Source organism: Epinephelus fuscoguttatus, linkage group LG18, assembly GCF_011397635.1.
Source record: "Epinephelus fuscoguttatus linkage group LG18, E.fuscoguttatus.final_Chr_v1".
NCBI lineage: Eukaryota > Metazoa > Chordata > Actinopteri > Perciformes > Serranidae > Epinephelus > Epinephelus fuscoguttatus.
The window spans coordinates 28,411,688-28,433,594 of NC_064769.1; the positions used below are offsets into that span (position 1 = coordinate 28,411,688).

General features: G+C 44.6%; 1 protein-coding gene across 1 annotated transcript in view; it reads left to right on the plus strand.

The window, feature by feature from the left end:
* Window positions 1-641: 641 nt before the first annotated feature.
* The window catches only part of tprn (taperin), a 41,537-nt gene continuing 20,271 nt past the window's right edge, over window positions 642-21,907 (plus strand). Inside the window, exon 1 of the mRNA XM_049604177.1 lies at window positions 642-3,008. Coding sequence (XP_049460134.1) covers window positions 819-3,008 — 2,190 coding nt within the window. The 5' untranslated portion in view covers window positions 642-818. The remainder of the gene's footprint in view (window positions 3,009-21,907) is intronic.

Genomic DNA, 21,907 nt, shown 5'->3' on the forward strand with positions numbered 1-21,907 from the left:
TCACTAACTGAGGGGCTCCCCACATACTAAACTCAATGACTGTTATTTGACAATTAATACCAAATAAATTAATAATACTGCAATATTATTGTATAACAATGCATATATTCGGCAAACTGTGGTCACTGAGGTAAAAATTATAAGTTAATAAATGAAATCTAATGTATTTTTAACATGTTGCAACTGTCCCCAGTCTCCCCTACATTTCTGAGGTGCTACATAATCCATATTCTTGCAAGTCAAATGGCATTGTTAGGATTGTAATTGAATAAATAAATAAATAAATAAATAAATAAATAAAACATTAACTGAGGCATTATAATACAAAAAACATCGACAACAAATCTATATTTAATCATTAATCAAAAGATAAATCCTCTGATGTTATTAAATACAGAACAAAAAAGGGAGGGGCGGGTTGAACCTGAACGCAACACTTTGATTGACAGGCCTTCGTTGCCCAGTCAACAATAGAAACGGGAGTGGTTTACGTCAGTGTGTGGCGTTCTGTGGAGGGGGCGTGCCTACGAGCAATGACGACCAATCACGAAGCGCGTGGGACTGCCGAAGCCGCTCGTGCTGCTGCGGATGGGCGGGGCCGCGTTCAGGAGCTGTGTAGAGAGGCAGTGGGAGAGCAGAGGGAGCAGAGAGGAGAGGAGAGAGAAAAAACAGACGGTGGGATGTGTGTGTGTGTGCGGTGAACGGTGCTGCAGGTACACTCAGAGCCGGATACAGGTCTTACAGCCGCACCGGACCGCGGCAGAACCGCCTCAGAGCCTGCCTCTCTCCTCCTCATCCCCTCATAACGACCCTCCGCGATGTCGGGCGGAGGAGAGGTACGCGTCCTCCGCCAAGAGCCCGGGCAAGAGAGCCCGAGGATGCCGGCCTGGAAGAGAGAGATCTTGGAGAGGAGGAAGGCGAAGGGCGGCGGGTCTGGAGGAGCCGGTTCCGCGGAGACGAGCCCCGGCGGTGCGGGGTCGCAGCGGGTTAACGGAGAGCTGACGGGAAATGTGAACGGCAGCAGCGGCGGCAGCAGCAGCAGCAGCGGCGGCGGCGGACCCAAGAGAGACAGCGGACCGAGCGGCGGGTCCGGGCGGAGCTACACCATCACCACAGCCAGTCAACACTTCGCGAACAACAAAGAGCCACGGCCGATGGACGCGGAGAGGACGACACCGAGGGAGGGCGACGGACAGGAGAGCCTGGTGCTGCAGGAAAGCCTGGGCCCGCTGGAGGAGAACCCCTTTATCAAGCTGGAGAAGGAGCGGAGGAGGCGACAGGACCGAGAAAACGCCGCTCGTCCGGTCCAGCACATCCTGGAGCTGTATGGCAGTGTACCCGGCATACGGACTATCCGCGCGGAGAATATTATCATAATTGAGTCGGATCCGGATTATTTCCCGGAAGCTGGAGGGCTCAAAAGCGGGTCCAAATGGCAGCAGAACGGTGTCAGTAGTTACAGCTCTCTGAACGACCTCCTGGACCGGAGAGGGAGTGCTGTTACCGAGATAAGAGCCAAGGAAGTGGTAATTTATGACACCACGTTAAGCAAGAGTGAGGAGAACTTGAGCACCCTGGGCCGCCCTGATCATGAGGCCCCATCATATGAGACAGGTGAGGGTCAGGGCAGGGTGAGCCGGATGCTGCAGAAGTTTGACAGCAACTACGGGAAGCTGCAGAAGAAGTCCCACAGCACAGAGAACCTGCTGGACCTGGACTGTAGTGCCAGCAGCAGGCCACGACTCTGGTCCAGGCCACAGCCAGATCTGGTGCCAAAGGCCAGGCCGGGCCCATCGGTCAGCAGCCCGGGCAGCAGCCAGCCATCGTCGCCTGTCTTCCAGGGCCCCTTGTCTTCCAAACCAAAGTCGCAGCCTGCTGTCTCTGAGGTGGGCAGCCCCCAGCGCCTTGCCGGGCCCCCTCAGCCTGTGTCTTCCTTCCGTCAGCGGTTTGAGGAGAGCGGAGGCCGTGGTGCAGATGAGCCAGACAGGGGGCAAACCAAGCCCGTCCGAGAGAGAGACTGGGAGGGCTCTGAGGTGCCACCCAAACCCAAGGTGCCATGCTCTCCAGAGACCCGTCGTGTCCGTGCCGAGTCCCCCTCAAGCCCCATCTCATTCAAGGTGTCACGCTCCTCATCCGACTTCGAGATCCGTCCCTCTCCAAAGCCAGACCTCACCCGAATTCCTGACTCGGACACCCAGGCACGGGCCCTTGCAAACCTGCGCCTGCAGTCCCGCAACTCCTTCACAGTGATCCCCAAGCGGCGTGTTGGTGCCTCCTCTGGAACAGGCAGCCCAACACCATCCAGCCCAGTCAGGTCTTCCCCTTCCCACAGAGTGGCAGAGGTGCCCACTCCAGGAGTGCCAACCTCCCACCCCCCTACGCCCACCTTGACAAAGAGAATTGAGGAGAAGGAGGTCGAGAGGCCGGTGAGGCAATCCAAGCCTGAACCACCTCCTTCTGTTGCCACAACTCCAGCGCCTCCTCCGACCTCAGAACCCTCGTCTCCACCTCCAGCTCTAACCCCAGCTCCCTCCTCTCCACCTGCTCTGTCTTCACCCCCCTCTTCTCCGGCTGTCCCATCTTCACCCTCCTTCTCTCCAGTTCCCTCCGACTCTCCAGCCCCGTCTCCTGTCCCTTCCACCCCCTCCCCAGCTCCAGGGCAACGTCCCGTGGATCAGCTGCCAGTAACAAACATAGATGACATTGAGGTGGAGCCTCAGCAGCGTGTCCCTGCTCCCAGCCCTGTGGCGGGGAGGAGGAAGGGGAACACCTTCACTGTGGTCCCCAAACGTAGGGTGGAGCCCGAGGGCCAGCCGAGCTCACCTGAGCTTCAGCAGGAAGCCCCAAGTGAGGCTCCACCGGGGTCCACGCCGCCACAGGCCCCATACGCTCAGCTGGGCTCCCTGCTGAAGAAACGGTACCCAGCTGTGGAGGAGATTGAGGTCATCGGTGGGTATCTGTCCCTCGCTAAGTCCTGCCTCTCCAAGTCGGGCTCCATGGGGAAGAAGGTGAGAGAACAAACTTTGTGGCTTTGTTGACAGTTGATTAATTGATCAGCCAGCCATTTTGATTATCAATTAATGTTTTTTACCAAGCAAAGATGCACACAAAACAGATTCAGCTTCACATATGTGAGGGTTTGTAGCTGTTAACTGACCATCTTTGGGTTTTCGACTGTTTAGCAAACAAAACAAGCCAAGTAAAGACACAACCTTAGTCTCTGGGAGTTTGTAATTGGCATTTTATTTCGACAGATTCGTCAATAATGAAAACACTGCAGCACCCAAGCACAGGAATATTATTGTGTCCTTACAATCTTATGCATCACATGTGCCAAATCTTCCCAGGAGGATCATGAAAGTTTCCTCTGATCTAAATTTAGTAGCCGAGTGCCACACGGGAAAGGCTCTGTTTGTGTGTTATCTTTTTTATCTCGGTGCATCTGTCATTTTATTGTTCTGTAACCAAGCCAGTGCACCCCGGTCACCTGTGTGCCTCTTTATGGATCCAAGCAGCATTTCTTCCAACCTCCTCCTGGTTTAATCCCCACATTTATTTTCATGTGTTGTGTCGAGTGAGTGTAGTCTGCCACTCTAAATCTCCACATCCCATCACTTGACCTGCTCTCAGGCCTCGATGCCTAAGTGGATTAAAAGCGTGTGTTTACACAGCCACTTGGAACAACACGCGGAGCCTTTTTCCTTCGGATCGCAGCCCCACAAAGGCATGTTATTTGTCACAGAGCGCATTATTGGGTTAGGTGGCCCTCCAAGCCTATTGACTGAACAATCTCATCAAGGCTGTATTCAGTTCTCAGGATTTGGCTTGGGGATTCGGGCCAGCTCTGACCTGTTCCAGACTCTTACGAACAAATTTATTGCTTCTTTCGCAGCTGAATTCATCTGTGTTTTTAGCCTAAAGCTGAGACCTGGTCCGTAATTATAATTAAATGATAACTAAGTTTATGTTTTGGGCATCACCATTATCTTCCAATCATAATCAGATATCTGATGTTTGCTTGGTGAAGGTCTCGCTGCAAATTGCTTCTGTTTCATCTGTATTAGGGATTAATTAGATATCAGAGAACGTTTCTAATTAATTTTGAGAGTCGCTGCAGGCTGCTTTCACATTCTGCTCCGGATCAGCATGAGTGTTGAGCATTGTTTTCAGCATGGTGGTATTTATGTTGCTCTTAACAGTCAGAGATCTCCTGGTTTTACATTACAGCACATTAGGAGCATCGTTGTGGTTCAGATGCTCAGGGTGTGGACTATAACCACAGCATCCTGGGTTTGGGCACAGCCAGGGCGTATGTCATCCCTCACCCTTCCTCTTTAGCCCTACCGTACTCCCGTCTGCCAAAGAGGAAATGTTTTGCGCATTCAATTACATCACAGCCCTTCTATTTGTGATTCACAAAGCACCACATCGCCTCTAATGCTAAATATTTTGAGCCCTTTGGCAGCTCTTCAGCCTCTCAGACGTTGGCCTGCAGGCCTGTTTCCTTGACCTGGTCTGCTGTAATCCTCCGCTCTCCAAGTAAATCCAACTACCTCTTACAACTGGGGCATGAAACTCAGGCTACTCAAGATTTTATCAAGTGGAAACAGTGACTAGCAAGTGCAGAGAGTCTGCAGTCACAATATTGAAAGCATATCACATTTGTACTGTGCAGGACTGGATATTGAACTTCAGTATGTCTTGGTAGTTTTATAATTTTATTTAGGCAACATTGGATACTTGAAAGATAGAAAAGCCAGTTGCAGTTTCTCAAAGTAAAGTATCAGAAATGTTTTGTTTTGGGCCCGAAACTCTCTCCTGCCTTATAATTAGGGGCTGGAAATGTCAGAACCACTTAAGCGTATATTTATGTTTGGTACAAATGTCTGTGTGGTATGACATATTAGCCTATATAGGTTCAAATATTATTTAAGTTCGCACAACAGTTTCTGTATATTTTGAATAGCATATAGAAGTGTACTATGCTAAGGTTATGTTTATATTTACTATCATTTCTGTGCTAGAGTACAGAATAAATAACTTAAGTCAGGTATGGTGCTGTACAGACGTTTCATGCACATGGCAAAAAGATATTGCTACAACATGGTGCTTATTATAATGATGATAATAATAATGATATATTGACAAACTTTATTTATATAGCACCTTTCACACACGAAATGCCACGTAAAGTGCTTTACAATAAGGGCAGTATAAAAACAAAGAGTTGCAGCAGCATGAAGTGTAAAAGAAAGAGTTTCAGACCTGTATCAGGGAGTCAGAACTTGTCAAAGGCTAACGTGAACAGATGCGTTTTTAGCTTTCTTTTTAAAATATTTAGCAAGTTAGCTTCCCTGATATCTATAGGTAGTGTGTTCCATAGCTTTGGGGCGTAACTGACAAAGGCTGCATCCCTGATCTCCTTCAGCTGTTGCTGGGAACCTCCAATAAACCAGATGATCGCAGTGTTCTTGGAGGCAAATAGTTAACAAGGTACATAGCGATGTAGCTTAGCCCATTTAGGGCTTGGAAGATGATGTGAAGTCTGCGTAGGTTTGAAACAGAATACGTTTTTGGTTGTGTTATTACATAGAATGTAACAACGTGCATATGTGAGAACACACAGGAACAGGACAATGAGTCGGTAGTGGACCGCATGAGATGCAAATTAAAAGGACTTAACCTGTCGTACCTGTCATCCTAGGTAAACCTTGTTCAAGTTTTCCCTCATGTGTAGAGTAGTTCAGAAACTGCTACCAGTATCAGAAATGCCTCTGTTACTGCCTAAAATGCTGGATCGGGTATCGGCAAGTACGCAAGTCTGTGCACAGATCCGATACCACATAATTTACTGATAAACTTTAAAGCAGTTTCAGGCTCAGATTAAATGGTAGTTTTCTCATAAATCAACTGTTCTTTGCTGCTCAGCCTGCACAGCGAATTGTGCTTTGCAGCCACTGGCAACTACTGTTTTAGAGCGGCAAAGAAAAATTGATTTCCGGTAAATAGTGTCAGCCAGTAGCAAGATGTCAAACTCATTAATAAAAGACAGACAATCTTTCTCTATGTATCTGTTCAGGTTTAAGTTGAACCTTAAAACTTGTGGAAAAGACTCCCGTGCACTGTCTAACTTGCAAAAATAATGATTTTAATGCTGCTGCAACGTTTCGGTGACTACACCCTCATCAAAGAGAAGCCATCTTAAGAAGGAGTGGCTGTGAGTTTGCAATCAGTCACATTACTCACGTACAGTAGGACAATCAACATCAACACCAAACACAAGTTAACAATCAACATTATACATAGAAATAGAGGAACAAAGAGGCAACATTAAAGACAGCTTCGTGACAATCCTACACATACCCTCCAAGAAAACCTTCAAGATTTGGATGTGTATTTTTAAGAGAATGCAAGTTAACAATAAGAATTTAAGCATTTATTCTCAAGAACATACCTATCTAATGTAATGTTTTTGGAGGGTCTGAGCCGATACGCAAGTCTAGAAATTGGAATTGGTATCAGAACATCTCTGCTCATGTGCGACCTTTGGGTCTTCATGGAAACTGAAGAGAACTGGGATACCTTGCAGACAAAGTGGCCGAAGCAACTGGACATGTTAGCAAGGCTTAATTGGAGACATCACAAGCGCAACGCCTTCATATGGCAGATGTATCAAAGCATTTCAAACAGTACCTGGCCTCAGGACTGAGTAAACACTCTAACTCCGAATGTTGTCATTTTTATTGCTGCACCATTACTTTAAAAGGGAATCTGTAGATGTCTTTTACTCACACTTCCTTCAAATTCAGCATTGTATTTTTGGTATCAGCGGAGACTCTGGGATCATGACAGGAATTTAAAATAAAGTTCTGTGGGTTTCCCCTGCAGATCATGACTTTATAATGACAGATATTTAGGCTGCTGACGTGTGTGACTAACCCACGCAACCTGATTGTGGTCTGTGTGTTTTTATTCCTTGTGCACGCAGGCTACCAGTGACTGCGGCCATGAGACATGAGCACATCCTGTCTTTTGTCCTTGTCACTCACAAACCAAACACTTTCTCCTTTTGTCATCTGTCTGCTCTTCTTGGTCATCATCAAGGCCCAGATTTTTTTTGTTGTCTTCTTTTCTTTTCTGGGCAGGGCGCGCCGCGCAGGCAATTACAAAAGCATCGAGGCATGGCCTGGCCTGTATAATTTGTGCGGAATTTTTTGTTCAGTGCCGCTTCTGTGTGAGAGCAGCCTCCGAGAATGGCCTCTGCTCAGCGTTCTGGTCGGGGATCTGGCTTTTTTTTCTGAGAGAGAGAGAGAGAGAGCTCTTTTTTTCCAGCCAACCCAAACCATTTTTAACGAGGAACTTGGCTGGAGAAGAATGTTCCACATGCACGTCAGTACTTGAGAACTTCACCGAAGCAGATCATCAACTCTTCCTCTAGATTTTCCAAAAAATATTTTACTCTCTCCACGCTCTCCTGCTGCACGTTCTGATTTGTGAACCCTCTCAAGACTTGTATGAGTGCTGAGCACTGGACCACATCCAGCACAGTCTCATGTACTCTTGTCTTTACTGCTCCACAAGCACCTCTCTGCTTTGTGTTTTTCTCTCCCCGTCTACCCACAGTGCAGTGCTTTATTCCTGTGCGGTGGTGGTTAATAAGGCCTGTCCCTTTGCTTCCAGCTTCCTGTGATCTCCTCCTCTCTATTGGGGAAGGAATTGTGGAAGAGCTATGTAGGTCAAGTGCAGCTTCTTGTACCGCATCACTCCTGCATTTGCATAAAATCGACTCGGGCTTTCTAGTGAAATACACAGGGCAGGATTGACTCTGTTTTTTCATCTGCAGTTTGATTGGATTGGGCTCTCTTGACTTTTTTTTTAATATTTCGTTTCCTCGTGCTAGACGCCGCCGCTCTCTGTCAAGGAGAGATACAGCTGGCAACAAGACACGGGAGGGGGTGGAGTGGTTTGTTTTTGAAGTCTCTGCTCCCTCTGACCGGTTATTATGGGAAAAGGGAGACGGGCCCATGTGTTTGTCAGCACAACATCCAGAGAGACGGAGCGAGAGAGAGGAAGAGATTTTATGAGCTTACCCGCCTTTTTTCCAGCTTCTGTGTGTTCGTACAGAGAAACCACTCAGATGACTAATTGTTTAAAGTGCTGCAGCATATTTATGTGTAATTATGACCATTCTGTCGAGCTAATGATTAGGTTGGGTGAAGAGGATTGTGCGATTGTTACTGAAAGGGATATTTATTCAGATGCTGTTAGTCTAATACACTTTGGGATTTGGTTAAACATCCATCTCTTTTGTTTCTCTGCTAAGACCCACCACAGCCAGTGTGTTCTCTCACAGTGAAATACTATAGAGAGGCAAAGTCCCTCACACTCCTCCGTTGTCCCCCCAAAATATGTGCAGCAGTCAATGACGAGAGACAAATCATGTTTGATTGAGTTATGAATTACACACATGATGTTTGTCAATTTAAAAGTTAATTTTGTAAGTCAAGAAAGTCACAGTTTGTCAGAGTAACATTTAGTTTTGTGTGAAACCGCTCGGTGCACTACATCTCAGGTCTCACACATTATACGTCACCAAGAACAACATGGCCGTTATCTTGGCTCAGATGTAATGTTTTCTCACTTGATGTGTTTTATAATAATAATAATAATAATCGTGCATTTTATCTGTAGGCGCCTTTGAATGCACTCAAGGACACCTTACAGGACACAGTTAAAATAAAAACAAGCAGCAATGTATACTAGATCATAAAATCAAGTAATTCCATATTACACAATAAAAGTTAATAAAATGACTAGACAATTAATTATTTATCATTCTGTTTCTATGGTTTAAGCCAGTGGTTCGCAACTGGTCCAGCAACAGGGTCCAGATTTCTCCTCAGTCATGAAGTAGCTGTCCATAGCCCCTTTTACACTGCCAGATTTTCCACGAATGTTGGGCCGTTTTGTCGGCAAGCTGCGTATGTTTAGGCACACAGAGCCGGATTGGCGAGTTGATACAAGGTGCCCAATTTTCTGCCTCGTAGGGGTAGTCATACTGGCTGAACCCTTTTAGTTTAAACAGACCGAGGCGGCCTTCCGCAACGGGAGGGGCTGTTTAAGACTTGTGGGAGGAGCTGTTGATGACGCAGCACGTGTGAGCCACTGGCGGCGGATAAACAGGAAACAGCTGATAGCAGGAATTAGTGAGCAGCTAGTAGCAAGAGGGAAACACAAACCTGACAGACACTGTAAAGATGAGCAACTGGGGAGACAAGGCATTGCGCGCCCTCCTTGCCCTCGCAAATGAAGAGGCCATTAACCGTTAGATGACGGGAACGGTGAAGAACGGGCTGACTTACGAGAGAATCTCTGAAGGACTGAGCAGCTGTGGCTTCCCTCCCGCGTCACATGCTGAGCTACACGTTTTGTTACTTGTTCACGCATTTGGCCGCACTCCCCGATTTTGTTTTTATACTGCCTATGCTGAAAAAAGACTGATTGGGCTTTCCTGCAAATTTGCACAATTCCTGTTTAAAAAGGGCTAATTATTCACTCACTCTATAGTAGGAAATGACACTTCAAAATAAAAGCTCTGTGCTGGAAATTCACTTTACTTGAAATAAGTTGTGATTTTTACAAACTTGACATCTTTGTGAGTTACTTGCAGTCCATTCAGAATGGATCTGCAACCCACTTTTGAAACGCATCCCACCATTTGGGAACCACTGGTATAACTATTATATAGTTTGGTGCAGGGATGATGTTTATGTACAGGCCAACACAGAAGTTAGCCTCATCCTGGTTCCCTCAACAAAAAACCAATGGGATTTTTGGATTTTGGATCATCGCTGCAAAAAGCTCTGTGGCTAACAGATGTTTATGATTCTCACAGGTTTTGTTCAGCAAGGTAATGTCCACAAATGAATACTATTTGTATGATTTGTGAAGCGTAAATACAATTGCCAGAGGTAAAAAGCTAACGTTAGGTTATAATCGAACTACAACACGGTTGCATGACTTCAACGTCACCACCACAATGAGGCTTCAAAGCTGTGCTCGGTGTGATGACGTTCTGTTGTCTCATTTAGCCACTTGTTAGCATCGGTCTTTTTTAAGACACGTGAAGGCTTCAGAATTTCCAAGTAGGGTATTTACTGGCTTATTTTATGTCCCAGAACAAAATGTGAAAGTGTCTTGAGTTCGTGTGAACCACAGACCAAACACACGTTTAAAAAACCCATTGACTTTGAGACGTGGGAACAGGGAGTGTTAAAATGCTAACTCATTCCCAGGTTTGAGGACTCATTCCTTCACCACTCTGTTATTCAAGATTATTTGGTAACCAGGGTAACACATAATAGGTGTCAGCACATGGGTGCAGGCATTTTCCCTAATAACTTCTGAAAGTGAGTCCAGTTGCAGTCTCAGCTAATAAATGCTCATAATCATCTTATTATTACTTTTTGAGCTCTTTATGACACACAGTAAAATCTGCCACTGGAATTCAGTGAATTTCCTCGTGTGGGTCATGAAACCCTGATGATGTCACGGAAGCTGCCCAATCATTGAGCAACCTGGCACGTCATATGACTTCATGTTGGTTTGTCTGTGGGAAGTCAGTGTGACAGGTGTGACAGCAGATTATATTTAAAATATACTGTACACTGTAAGTTATAAGCTAGCTGCTTCTGCATGAATGAAACCTGCAAACATTTTTTAAAAGTGCTTTATGGTGAAATAATACTTCTGTCCCGGTCATATCAAAGTCACGTTGTCGAGGCATTGAGTGCACTCCTACATTGTGAGCGCATGTGAAGGGACATTACCTTCCTCACATTTTTCCTTGTGGTGAAATGTCATGCACACAGCAGGTTAAAAATACCCAAACCTAAATGGTTAAAAGCTCCCTGTAACACAGGAAGGCCAATGAAAGGGCACACTCCTTCATTTACATTGTGCGCCTGAGCTACAGGTGTGAAAGTCCATTGTGTTTAATTATTTACCACCCGGCAGACATTCCCCATCTCTCCTCCCTTACACTTCCTGACTCACCCCACCCCCTCGCCTTTTTTAAAAAAGTTTTTTTCCAAAGCAAGGGGCCGCCCACTATCCTGAGTGCTTTTTTTCCCTTTATTGTAGCTGAGGTGAAATGACAGGAGACATACTTCAGATTAGATGTGTGTCTCTGAGTTGTATCTCCAAAATATTCACTTTTTAAAAAATGCTCTTTTGGGACAGTGCATTTTTAAAGTATAACTGTGCTGTTTTGAGTTAGTAAATTATATGTACAGCTGTTTCATTATACTACAATAATATAAACAAATCTGTGTTGTTTCCTTGTACATCACATTCTCAAAGTCCAGTGCAGCGTCATGCTCATTTTCATCCGGACAACGCCCTCAAATCAAGACATATAACACACAAATCAACTTCCCTGGTGACATGGAGAGTCCAAAGTCTGAGATTTGTAAAGAAAACCATATTCTGGGTTTGAAAGCTGTGTTCAAGCAGGCACAAGTTGCTCTTTAACTTTGCAGGCGCCTGACACAGCTTTATGGTGACTTAAATTGGTTTTGGACACAGTTCACTTTATTATTTTATATCTTAAAGCTACATTAATTGATTTTACAGTTTGATTTGACAGCTTGGCAGCAGAACAAGTCTTAAACACAACATTGACATTGTGTCACCTTATAAACAAGTTATGGCTTATGAAACAGGTTCCCATTTAGACATCCAGAGTTAGCTGTCATCTGTAGTCGCGTTTCTGACTTAGTGATGAATGAAATTTACTCTCCTATTAACTATGTTTTGGTCTTTACCCAACTCCAGACAAAAATATATAGTGTTTAAGCTGCTAAAGGATCTACTATAGCAGTTTCCACCAAGCAGTCTGGCTCATTTTAGTTCAGTTCAGTACACTTTAATTTGGTTTCCATTGTGAAAGATTGTGGATGGTATCATTAGCACCGTTCCGTACCGTCCCCATTTTTGGTCCCCCCTCTGTTGGGGTACCTAGCACACAGATCTGGTACTAAAAGGTGGAGCTGTGAACACTGCAGTCTGTTGATTGGTCAATAGAGGACGGTCACTCTGCTCAGGGCTGAGTTGTGGCTGGTTTTGAGGCTCGTGTAACCACTGTTCATACATTGTTATTTTATTTCATACACAGTTTAATTCACTGGGCCGACTGCCGGCAACTTTTAAGGTCACCATCCATTCATCAGCACATCCTGACTTTTAATATGGCGACTTTGACCATTTATTTGTTTCTATTGTCTCTCTTGGATGACATACACTTTTAGTAATGAGTGGATCTTCGTGCGTTTAAAATTATATATTAATTTTGACCAGATTATTTGAACTGCATATATTCTCATCATCCAGTATCATGGAGCATCATTCTGGTGCACTCCGGCAGCACTGAACCGCTGCTGTTGCCTGAGAAGGACTAAATGCACAAACCCACAATTTTTGAATATCCCATCGAGAGAGACTCTCACTCCTGTTCTTTTTTGTTCTGAAAATGTCAGCATGCCAACCCCGTTCTGTGGACGATAAACAAATTGGAGACTTGCCTTTGCATCACCTGTGACAAGGAAATACAGAGAAAGCTGGACAGAGCAGTGAGTGACAACAACCCAGCACACATTCAAGAGTGTTGTCTGCGGTGGAAACGCTAAACCGAACCAGGGTCTCGATACATGTCCATAGGAGTTACTTTTTACTTACTATACCGAAAGTTCTTGGTGGAAATGGGGTTTATGTTTCACCAGCTGCTCATTAACTTCAGCCGTTCCAAAATGAACTCTAATCATTGTCTGGAGTTGCCATTTCATACATGAAGCACACAGCAGGAGATTGTCAGTGTCAGAAAGGTTCTCATGTACTGGAAATACTTTCTTTGGTTTAGGCAAGGGGTGCATGGGGGCAGGAGATGACGCAAAAAGTACGCTACAGAAATTGCATTTTTTTGCTTCCATAGCTGGTTCATAATTTGGTCAGAAACAACCAAGTCTCTTGCTGTTCCTTGAGCATGTCTGATGATTCAGCGTTGGTCCTTTCAGACAAAGGGTCCAGGATCTCGCTATCAAGCGTCTTCTTGTGAAATGACAATTATTCTTCTCCCTTGGATGTTTGTATTCTTCCAGTTTTACACCAGTTGCATCATAGATACATCATCAAAACACTCTTCAGTACTGTGGACAGTTACCTGCTGTATTCACATGTGGGCTCTATCGGACAGTGGGCTCCATTAAATGTTCGGTTGAACTGATTCAGACATTTGCGTCCTCACATCCAGCTCCTCTGGGTAATGTCTCGATATGTTCAGGGTTGCAATGCATGTTTGAAAGGAGCTTTCGTCTGTCTACATTTGGTGCTCAGCAGGTCGTTTCCTGTGGGTTTATTAGAGCTTTTTCTTTTGTTGTTGCAAACAGCTAGCTGTTGCAGCTAAAAATAAAGTTGCTGAGAGCAGAAAAACTCAACCAAAGCAGTCAAGTTGCAGCCGAAAAACTAACACACGGAGCTAAAAGCCACTAAAACACTCTTTAAAGCAGAGCTGGTCTCTTACAAGAAAACCCTTTCACATTACACTCACATCAGATCCACTTGTAATTTGAAAAAATCAGTTAGTGCAGCTCTAAATTCAGCTTTTCAAGTCTCAAAATGTTTTTCATGCGCACCATTCTTCTCACAAGAAGCTACCTATACAGGCCCTGGATCTTCTTGTGGTTTAAAGTTAAAGTTGCTTTCGTTCTTATGTGGAGAGAGGTACCGGTTCTCTTTTAAGACTGATATCACGAGCGGAGCAAATATGGTTTCCTCTTAACAAGCTTGTCATTTCTTCTGAGGGCTCTGTGGCTGCAGGACGTGGACGCACTCGCTCACATGCACACTCACACAAGCGCAACCATGCCTAATTTCTGCATAAACACCCCTGTACATATGCACACTCGCAGGTTTCCCACACAGGCCTCAGGCTCATGTGCAAACCCTGCAAAGTCAGTGTAATTAGAATTCAGCCAGCAAAGCCCCACTATCATCGTCATGTTTAATTCAGTGTGTGTGTGTGTGTGTGTGTGTGTGTGTGTGTGTGTGTCTTTAGAGTGCATGAGTAAGAAGATGAAGAGACTAAAAGCGGAGGATGTTAACAGACGGGGCTTTTTCAAAGTTTATAAAAAGAAACAGAGTGGGTGAGTGACGGAGGCAGGTAGAAGCCACTGAGTTTCAGTAGCTGTGCTGTGGGTTTTTTTTTTGTTCCCCACCATCTGCTGTGACACACATCTTCCCTGGATTGATTAGTTTGTTTGTATTGATAATTAAAAGGCAAAATCTTTAGTGAAACCAGCCCAGCTGCCTTGATGACAGAAGAATACATCTAGTTCTCCCTCCTCAATTAGAAATGCAAAACACTGTTGGGAATCTGGGGCCGTATGTGGTGCTTTTTGTGCGTAATGTAAATTTTATTCAAATACTCTGTCCATGGAGGCCCTCTGTAATCTACAGTGCTCGACTGTTTTGGTGGTTAACAAGTCCTCGTCCCGGGCCTGAAATGCGCCACATGTAAATGATACTTGTGTTTTTGATTTGCGCGCTCTGTCATTGTGTGATGCCCTTTAATAATTTGTTTTCCTGTTTACATGATCAGAAGCCGTCTGTCTTACTGCCGTATTTGCCTCTCTCTGACTGTCTGCCTCCACCTCCACTCTCCCGTTTCCCTTTGTCACATATCCATGGCGCCTGTCGCTGGGGCAACATGAGTCGCGGCCATTCTATCCTGTCATTAGGATTCCAGGATAAGGACACACAGTCTCTGTCTGACACACACATACGTTGTTACATCAGTGCTGATGTTGTAGGTTTTGTAACTGGGGGATATGTAGATGTCATGAGGAGTGCTGTGAGCGGACCCACGTGAAATCGAAGTCTAATGAAGATGTTTGAATAGGTTTCCTGGTGAGCATGTTCTGTAATCAGCAAACCTAAAACAGTCTTTATGTGGGTGGAGACCCAGAGTGCCCTCTGATGTTTCAGAGAGGACTGGTGTGTTTTCATGAGGCCCAGTGTGAAGCCAAGGTCAGTTATTTCAGTGCTTGGGTTGGAAAAAGTCTCCATACATGTTTCTGTTTTCATAACTTCGCTTACTTGTACCATCATATTGTGTCTAGGATGTTTTTATCAGAGCCTGACAGATGCTGAATGTATGAGATTGATACCAATATGGACATTTGAATCTGTATGACTATTTTTCTTACATAAACACATAGTGTCTTTGAAGTGATCCTTTAAAGCTGTACTTAAGCACAGACAGCATTACCTAAGCTAAATGCTAATGCTAGCATGGCAGCATGTTGTTGAACATGGCCTTGTTGACCTTCCCTCTGCACTTGCCCACGGTGTAATCCCCACCGCCATCACAAGTGTTGTTCCATTTGTCTGAAAAAAGCTGAAGTCAACTTGGTGAGATCATCCATCTGATGGTCACGCCAGAGGTGTAAATCACCCACAGTGCATTGCCATTATGCATTTGGTGTAAGAAAATACATCCCCAGTTGGGTTGCAGTAATGTGCGTAAAACTGGTTGCTTACCTCCAAAGTAGAAGATAATGAGAAAATGAGAATGTCTCATTGATAACTTGATATTTTATTGAAAAACAGTGTCTAATTAATTGCAGTTAATATTTACTAAGATTGTTGTGTTGTTGAGCTTGTAGGATTTCTTTATTTCCAACATTATCTGTAATCGCATGGGAAATTGCTGTTCTGCAGGATATCATAAACCTGTTGCAATAATATTTATGATAATCATGATACAGATCAGGGTTAGCATGATTGGTTAGCATTGTAGCCTCACAGCAAAAGGGTTTCTGGTTCAATCCCCAGGGTGGGGGAGCCCTTCTTTCCAGAGTTTGCATGTTCTCCGCGTGTCAGCGTGGGTTTTCTCCAGGTACTCCGGCTTCCTCCCACAGTCCAAAGACATGCAGGTTAATTGGTGACTCTAAATCGTCCGTAGGTGTGAATGTGAGTGTGAATGGTTGTCTGTCTCTATGTGTCAGCCCTGTGATAGTCTGGCGACCTGTCCAGGGTGTACCCTGCCTCTCGCCCAGTGTCAGCTGGGATAGGCTCCAGCCCCCCCTCCGCGACCCTCAAGACGATAAGCAGTTAAAGAAAATGAATAAATAAATGGCTAATTACTAAGTTCCTGCTGATGTATTGTAATTATCTGCAGAAGACAGCTTTGCCCCATTGAAATGAACATGCAGGTGTTTCTGATGATTTGTAAAATGCACTGGCGGTTGATCCATTATAGTTTGGGCTGAAGTGAGCAAGGGTAGGTGTGTTCAGTTTATATTCCCCGCTCCTCCCCCACCTGCTTCTCCTCTGCTTTCCAAGTGGCCCCTGTAGGACAAATGCTGTCACACAATACCAAGGGCTGAGAGGAGGTGGAACTTCTAACAAAACGCAGTGTTAGCTTACTGTGTTAGCATGCTAGTGTTACACAGTTAAAAGTGCACTTAATTATACTTGTTGCTAAACTATAGACTATTTGTAAATTTTAGTTATCATTTAAGATTTCTGTTGAGTATTTGTGAATTTTATCTCAGGTATTTTTATTCACTGTTATTTCTGATGCATCCTGTGGAAACTAACTTGTTGCATGTCGCCTCTGCCGTTCCCTTTGGGTTTCTGTAGCTCCTCCTGTCTGCCCCTTTGCATTGCTGGGGGCAAGTCGCATTGAAAAATGCTGCTGCCCTACTTTAATATTTACTCTGTAAATTGAGCAGTTTATGGTGTAATCTTTGGTGCATATCGTTAACTGTTAGCGTTAGCCAGCTGCCAGCCACTAATACAAGTTTTGCAGACTTTTTTTTTTCATTTAACTTTTTACTGCCTTTTGTAATACAGCGAGCCGCCTTGTGTCACATGATCAACGTAGCACTGCAGTTTTTAACATCCAATTTCTGGTGGGGCAGAGGTGCAGAAATAGGTGTAGAAGGCAATTAATGTGCCGTATTGTCTTCTGCAGGAGTGAATAAATGCTGTAAATCGTCATTTTCATGCCGTCATGTGTTCGTGCCCCATCCTCACACGTTCCAATAACATTTGCTCTCAGTATTTCAGTCTAACCAAAGCGGTGGATCGACTCACCTACTTCGCTATCCAGGGCTGCTAGCAAATAGCCAAACACAAACATAGGAGGATACTTTTTTTTTTTTTTAAAGATATTTTTTGGGGCTTTTTAGCCTTTAATGTATAGAACAGACAAGCGTGAAGGGGGAAGAGAGAGAGGGAGTGACATGCAGCAAAGGGCCACAGGCTGGAGTCGAACCTGGGCCGCTGCGGCAACAGCCTTGTACATGGGGCGCCTGCTCTGCCACTAAGCCACCAGCGCCCCCATAGGAGGATACTTGAATGGTTTTCAAAGAACTTACATTGTTCCTCCTATCTTGCTCCTGGAACAACATCAAACATGTATTTCCTAAATGAAAATGCAAACAAAAAATGCAGCTATTGCAACTGCAGCTACAGGTGCATATTCCTCACTCCTAGAAGATGATGTTCATGTGATATCACCCAAAGGAAAAGAGATACAGTCCACATGGTGAATATTGCAAAGCACCCCCTAAAAAAACATTACCCTTGCAGCATTCTGAGGGCTTCTTCACGCTGCTTTTCTCCTGGATGTGCTCACAATCCACCCTGTTTGGTATGCGACATCTTCACCATGTGATGCCTCGCAACTGTGTCGATCATTGACTCATCTCCGTCCCAAAGTTCACTGAAACAATGGCCTTATCACTGCACGAAATCCAATTGACAGTGCAGCCATTCACCAGCTGAATTGAGGAGCAATGTGCGGCACACCCATTCTCTTTTCTCTTCCTAAAGGTTAAGAAATAGACAATAAAGAAGAAATTAATGGAAAAATCGTTATGTTAACAATGAAGGTCTGATCCAACATAGATCACAGACCCCAGAGAATATACCTAATCCTGATCCAGTGTGGGATCCTGTCCCACCCTTTGTCTTGATTGTGGCTTTTCAGACACGCCCGACTATCTACACTTTTATTCAGCAGTCCAGAAGTGAGCTTTTCTTTATTAAACGCCCTAAACGCTCCCACAATGACAGCGTGTGGATTGCTGATAGGTTTCGATCTCCGCCCTGCTGGTATCGCCTTACAATGTGTGCATATTGGTCCGTGCCAGCTTCGTCTTATCAGCAGAAATATTCTTAGGTGGGATAAAATATTGTGAAATCAGCTCCACTAGTCTGAAGCAGATCTGTTTGGGGGCTCATTGATACAAACAAGTTTTGAAAATGTGTCTCCTCTCCCGTCTATTTGTTATCAGTCAGATAATCCAGCCCTGATAGCACAGGGAGACTTAAACACACACACTGGCAGCGGCACGCGGCTACAAAGGGCATACTATTACAGCAGTGACTCACGCAGTCTTGAGACACGGCAGTGTAAACACAGATTTTCACATTTTGCTCTGCATGCGGCCCACGCTGTGCAGCAAACACCTACACCAGAGTTTCCACAGTTCTGTCAGCGTTGTGATCGTTGATGGTTGAAGCATTTCCACATGAACGTTGAAGCGATTTAACCTCATATGCGATGAGAGGCAACACCTACACAGGAGCGTGTATGCTTGTGACCTGAATCCACTGCATGGATTGCAGCTGCAGGGGTTTCAGTAGGTGTACTGTGGGTTTAGCTCTTGACCTTTCACTGAAACATTTTGGGTCACCAATAGCCTGAAGGTCTGGTATTTGGGTTGGAGCTGGTCATCGCAGGATTGACTCTTCCATCCACTCATTTATTTTGTTTGCTGTCTCTGTTGTGAGCTCATTGAAGGCAATCTGCTGCGAACGTGTGGGTGCTGTTGACACTCAGTAAATTACTCATAATGACTGTAAAGAATGTGCTTATAGGTGTGATCGCTGTGTTACAACCAACAGAAGAGAGTGGTTTAAAAATAATCTGGCAGGCAGAACTTCATTCTTCTCATATACAGCAGGAGAGGTTTATTTTTAAATGATGTGTGGTTGTAGTGTTGATAGTTATTATATTATCGTCCACACTGAAGAGTAATCTTTACAGTTCATAACAACGAAAAGCACATTTTATGGGGCTATAAGTTGCTGTTGGTGTCACTGCATCACACAAGTATCTCAATCATTACAAGTGGACAGGAACTTCAAAGTTTGTTGAACCATCATGTGTCAATGACAGGCTGTTTGTGGTGATGCTGATTGTGTTTTACGACTTAAAGGTGCTTCACAGAGGTGACTTTTTTCCTCATATACATCCAGGCCTCTCTCTTCTTGGTCTGTATTTAAAGTGCCAAGCAGATAGTTTCAATAGTGTCCAAGTTCTGAGATTTCTGTGTCTGAGATTTCTGCCTCTACATGTCCCTCTTTGTACACCCAAGTGTTATTGGTTCAAGATGATTGTCTAATTCAAGTCTCTCTGAACCATGTTTTCTTACTGTCCTGCCATCATAGTCCAGATGAGACAAGAGAGGAGTCCACTTATCTGACTCGCCCTCGGTTATAATCATGAACTCTGAGCAATAAGCTTAACAAGCAGCAGCAGTAAGTGCAGCAAGTACTTGATCCTTTTTTGTTTCTTGGGGGGTATTGTACACTTGGGTTCATCTTTCAGCTTACACACAGGCTTCTTTACCTTACTGGGTGAATCCAAGGCTGAATCCAAGGGCCTACTTCCCCTAGAAATACCCACTTGCACTTGGTTGTGCGCGTTCACGTTTAAGCTACTGGTGTCCCAAAACAGAATTGAGGTAGTGGAAGTGGTTTCCAACACTTAAAACCTGCCCTAGATTCCAAGGGAGCCCCGACCCACACTTTCAACAAAATGAAATGAAATTTCCCAGAATGCCTTGCTAAGTCAGCAACTTCGGCAAGTTTTGGAAAACAATTTGTTACTGTACGATCAGAATGTAGGCTATACAAACAACAGATGGTTGGACTAGCGTAAACTCATCAGCAACTCGGTTTAACACAGCGTCAAAATATTTAAACCAATCGACTTACCCGAACAAAATCGATCAGAACTGGAAGACGTCATAGGCGCCTCCTGTTTTCAGCATTTCTTCTCCGTTGATTCATCAGATTAAGAAGAATAAACGCAGCACACGCCACAACACAAGCAAGTGGCGTATGCCTGCACGTCAGCCATGCCGATTTGTGTGAAGTGGTGTCCCATTTCTTAGGGAAAGATCTCTATCCTAATATTTCTCACTTCCCTCATCAAGGGCTATCTCACAGACGAGGGCACTCAATACCAAGTGGAAGATTTAAGGGATAGAAATGGGACAGGCCCCAAAAGTCTGGACTTCACTGCTCTTGCAGACTTGTGGACTTTGCAGGTGCGTTCTTGGGAAGTCTGCGAGTGCTGAGGGTTGTCCAACTCCACAATTCCTCCAGCTGACAAGGGGCCTAAAGCAGACTTTCAGCAGACTTCCAGAGGATGCAGACTTCACTGATTTAATTGCTCACAATTCATTGCAGTACAGACTTGGCGTAGTTTTTTTTTCCAGTAGGCTGTAGAGGGGAATCAAATGCATTGTATTATTGCATCCTACACATAGGTTGTGCAGGGTGATGCCAAATATAAAGGCTAGAAAAGTGGCAGAGAAACAACAAAAAAAGTTCTTCTGATACAACTAATAAGCCTACCCAATTTATTTAGTCATAGCCCCGTCCTTATCTACAGATCTCTCTATTTGAATGTCTGCAGTCACAAAACAAGCCTATACATGGGATTTATATCTTACTATCTAATCGTCGCCCATATGTTTTCATGGAGTTAAAAGTGCTTTCTATCAGCGGCTTGCAGTCTCTGCCCTCGCAGACTTTACGTGATGACAGTGAACTCATCACAGTACGTACAACTGAAGTCTGCCATGGCTCAGTCTGCGGGCCCAGAGGGTGGACATTTGGATTCAGCCTTCAGTGATGGCTGGGGTTGTACGCAGCCTGAAAGAAATATCTACATACATTACTCAGGGCTCTGTTGTTTTTGGGGTGATGACATAAATAGTAGTAAGATGTCAACATGTGTTATGATTCCTGGTCATTATGTATTAATGGGACTGGGCCTTTTTGTTGTGATGTGTCAGATCAGTCTTTCCTCCCCTCAGAGTGTGTGCATGTGTGAAAGGGTGATGAGAAACACGTGGTGCTCTATGATTGGTGCATTCGAAGGGACTGAAACACTGGATGACATCAGTCCTTCATCTCTTTTTTTACATCGCCAACCACAATAGCAAAAGCCTCTGACTTGATTATATCATCCATTTGAAGCTCCGTGTGATAGCATGCTTTTCTTCTGTAATACGACAACTATTAGCTCAGTGGTAGTGACTCAGAAACACTTCTGCTGACCTCAGCCTCATACATGGTAAAACACATTAAACCACAGTAAGTCATTGATTATTTGGCGTTGTTGGAAGGCATCTCTGATGAAGCTACTTGAGCAGTTTCCCCTTTGTTTGCTGTGTTTATGCTAAGCTAGGCTAGACACATGTTGGGCCTATTCGAACTCTTAGTAAGAAAGCATACAGTCACATATCACCCAACATATCTAAGTACTTCGGTGGAAGCATTTCTCCTCGTGTCTTAAATGTAGGGCAAAATAAAAAATGGATAAAAGAACAGACTTTTGAAAAGTGACGTGAATTTCTCCTCCGTCTGATCATTAATGATGCGCCTGCCACTTTGTCTCCACAAATGAGGTCCTCTGGCTCACACTAGTTAATCCCAATTTGCCAGCACAGTGGAGAGGTACACCGCAGGCTTTGTTTGAGTACGTGTAGGCTCTATTATCCCTCTCTTCAGGCACTAATGCAGCTGCAGCTAAACTCCTCAGCCG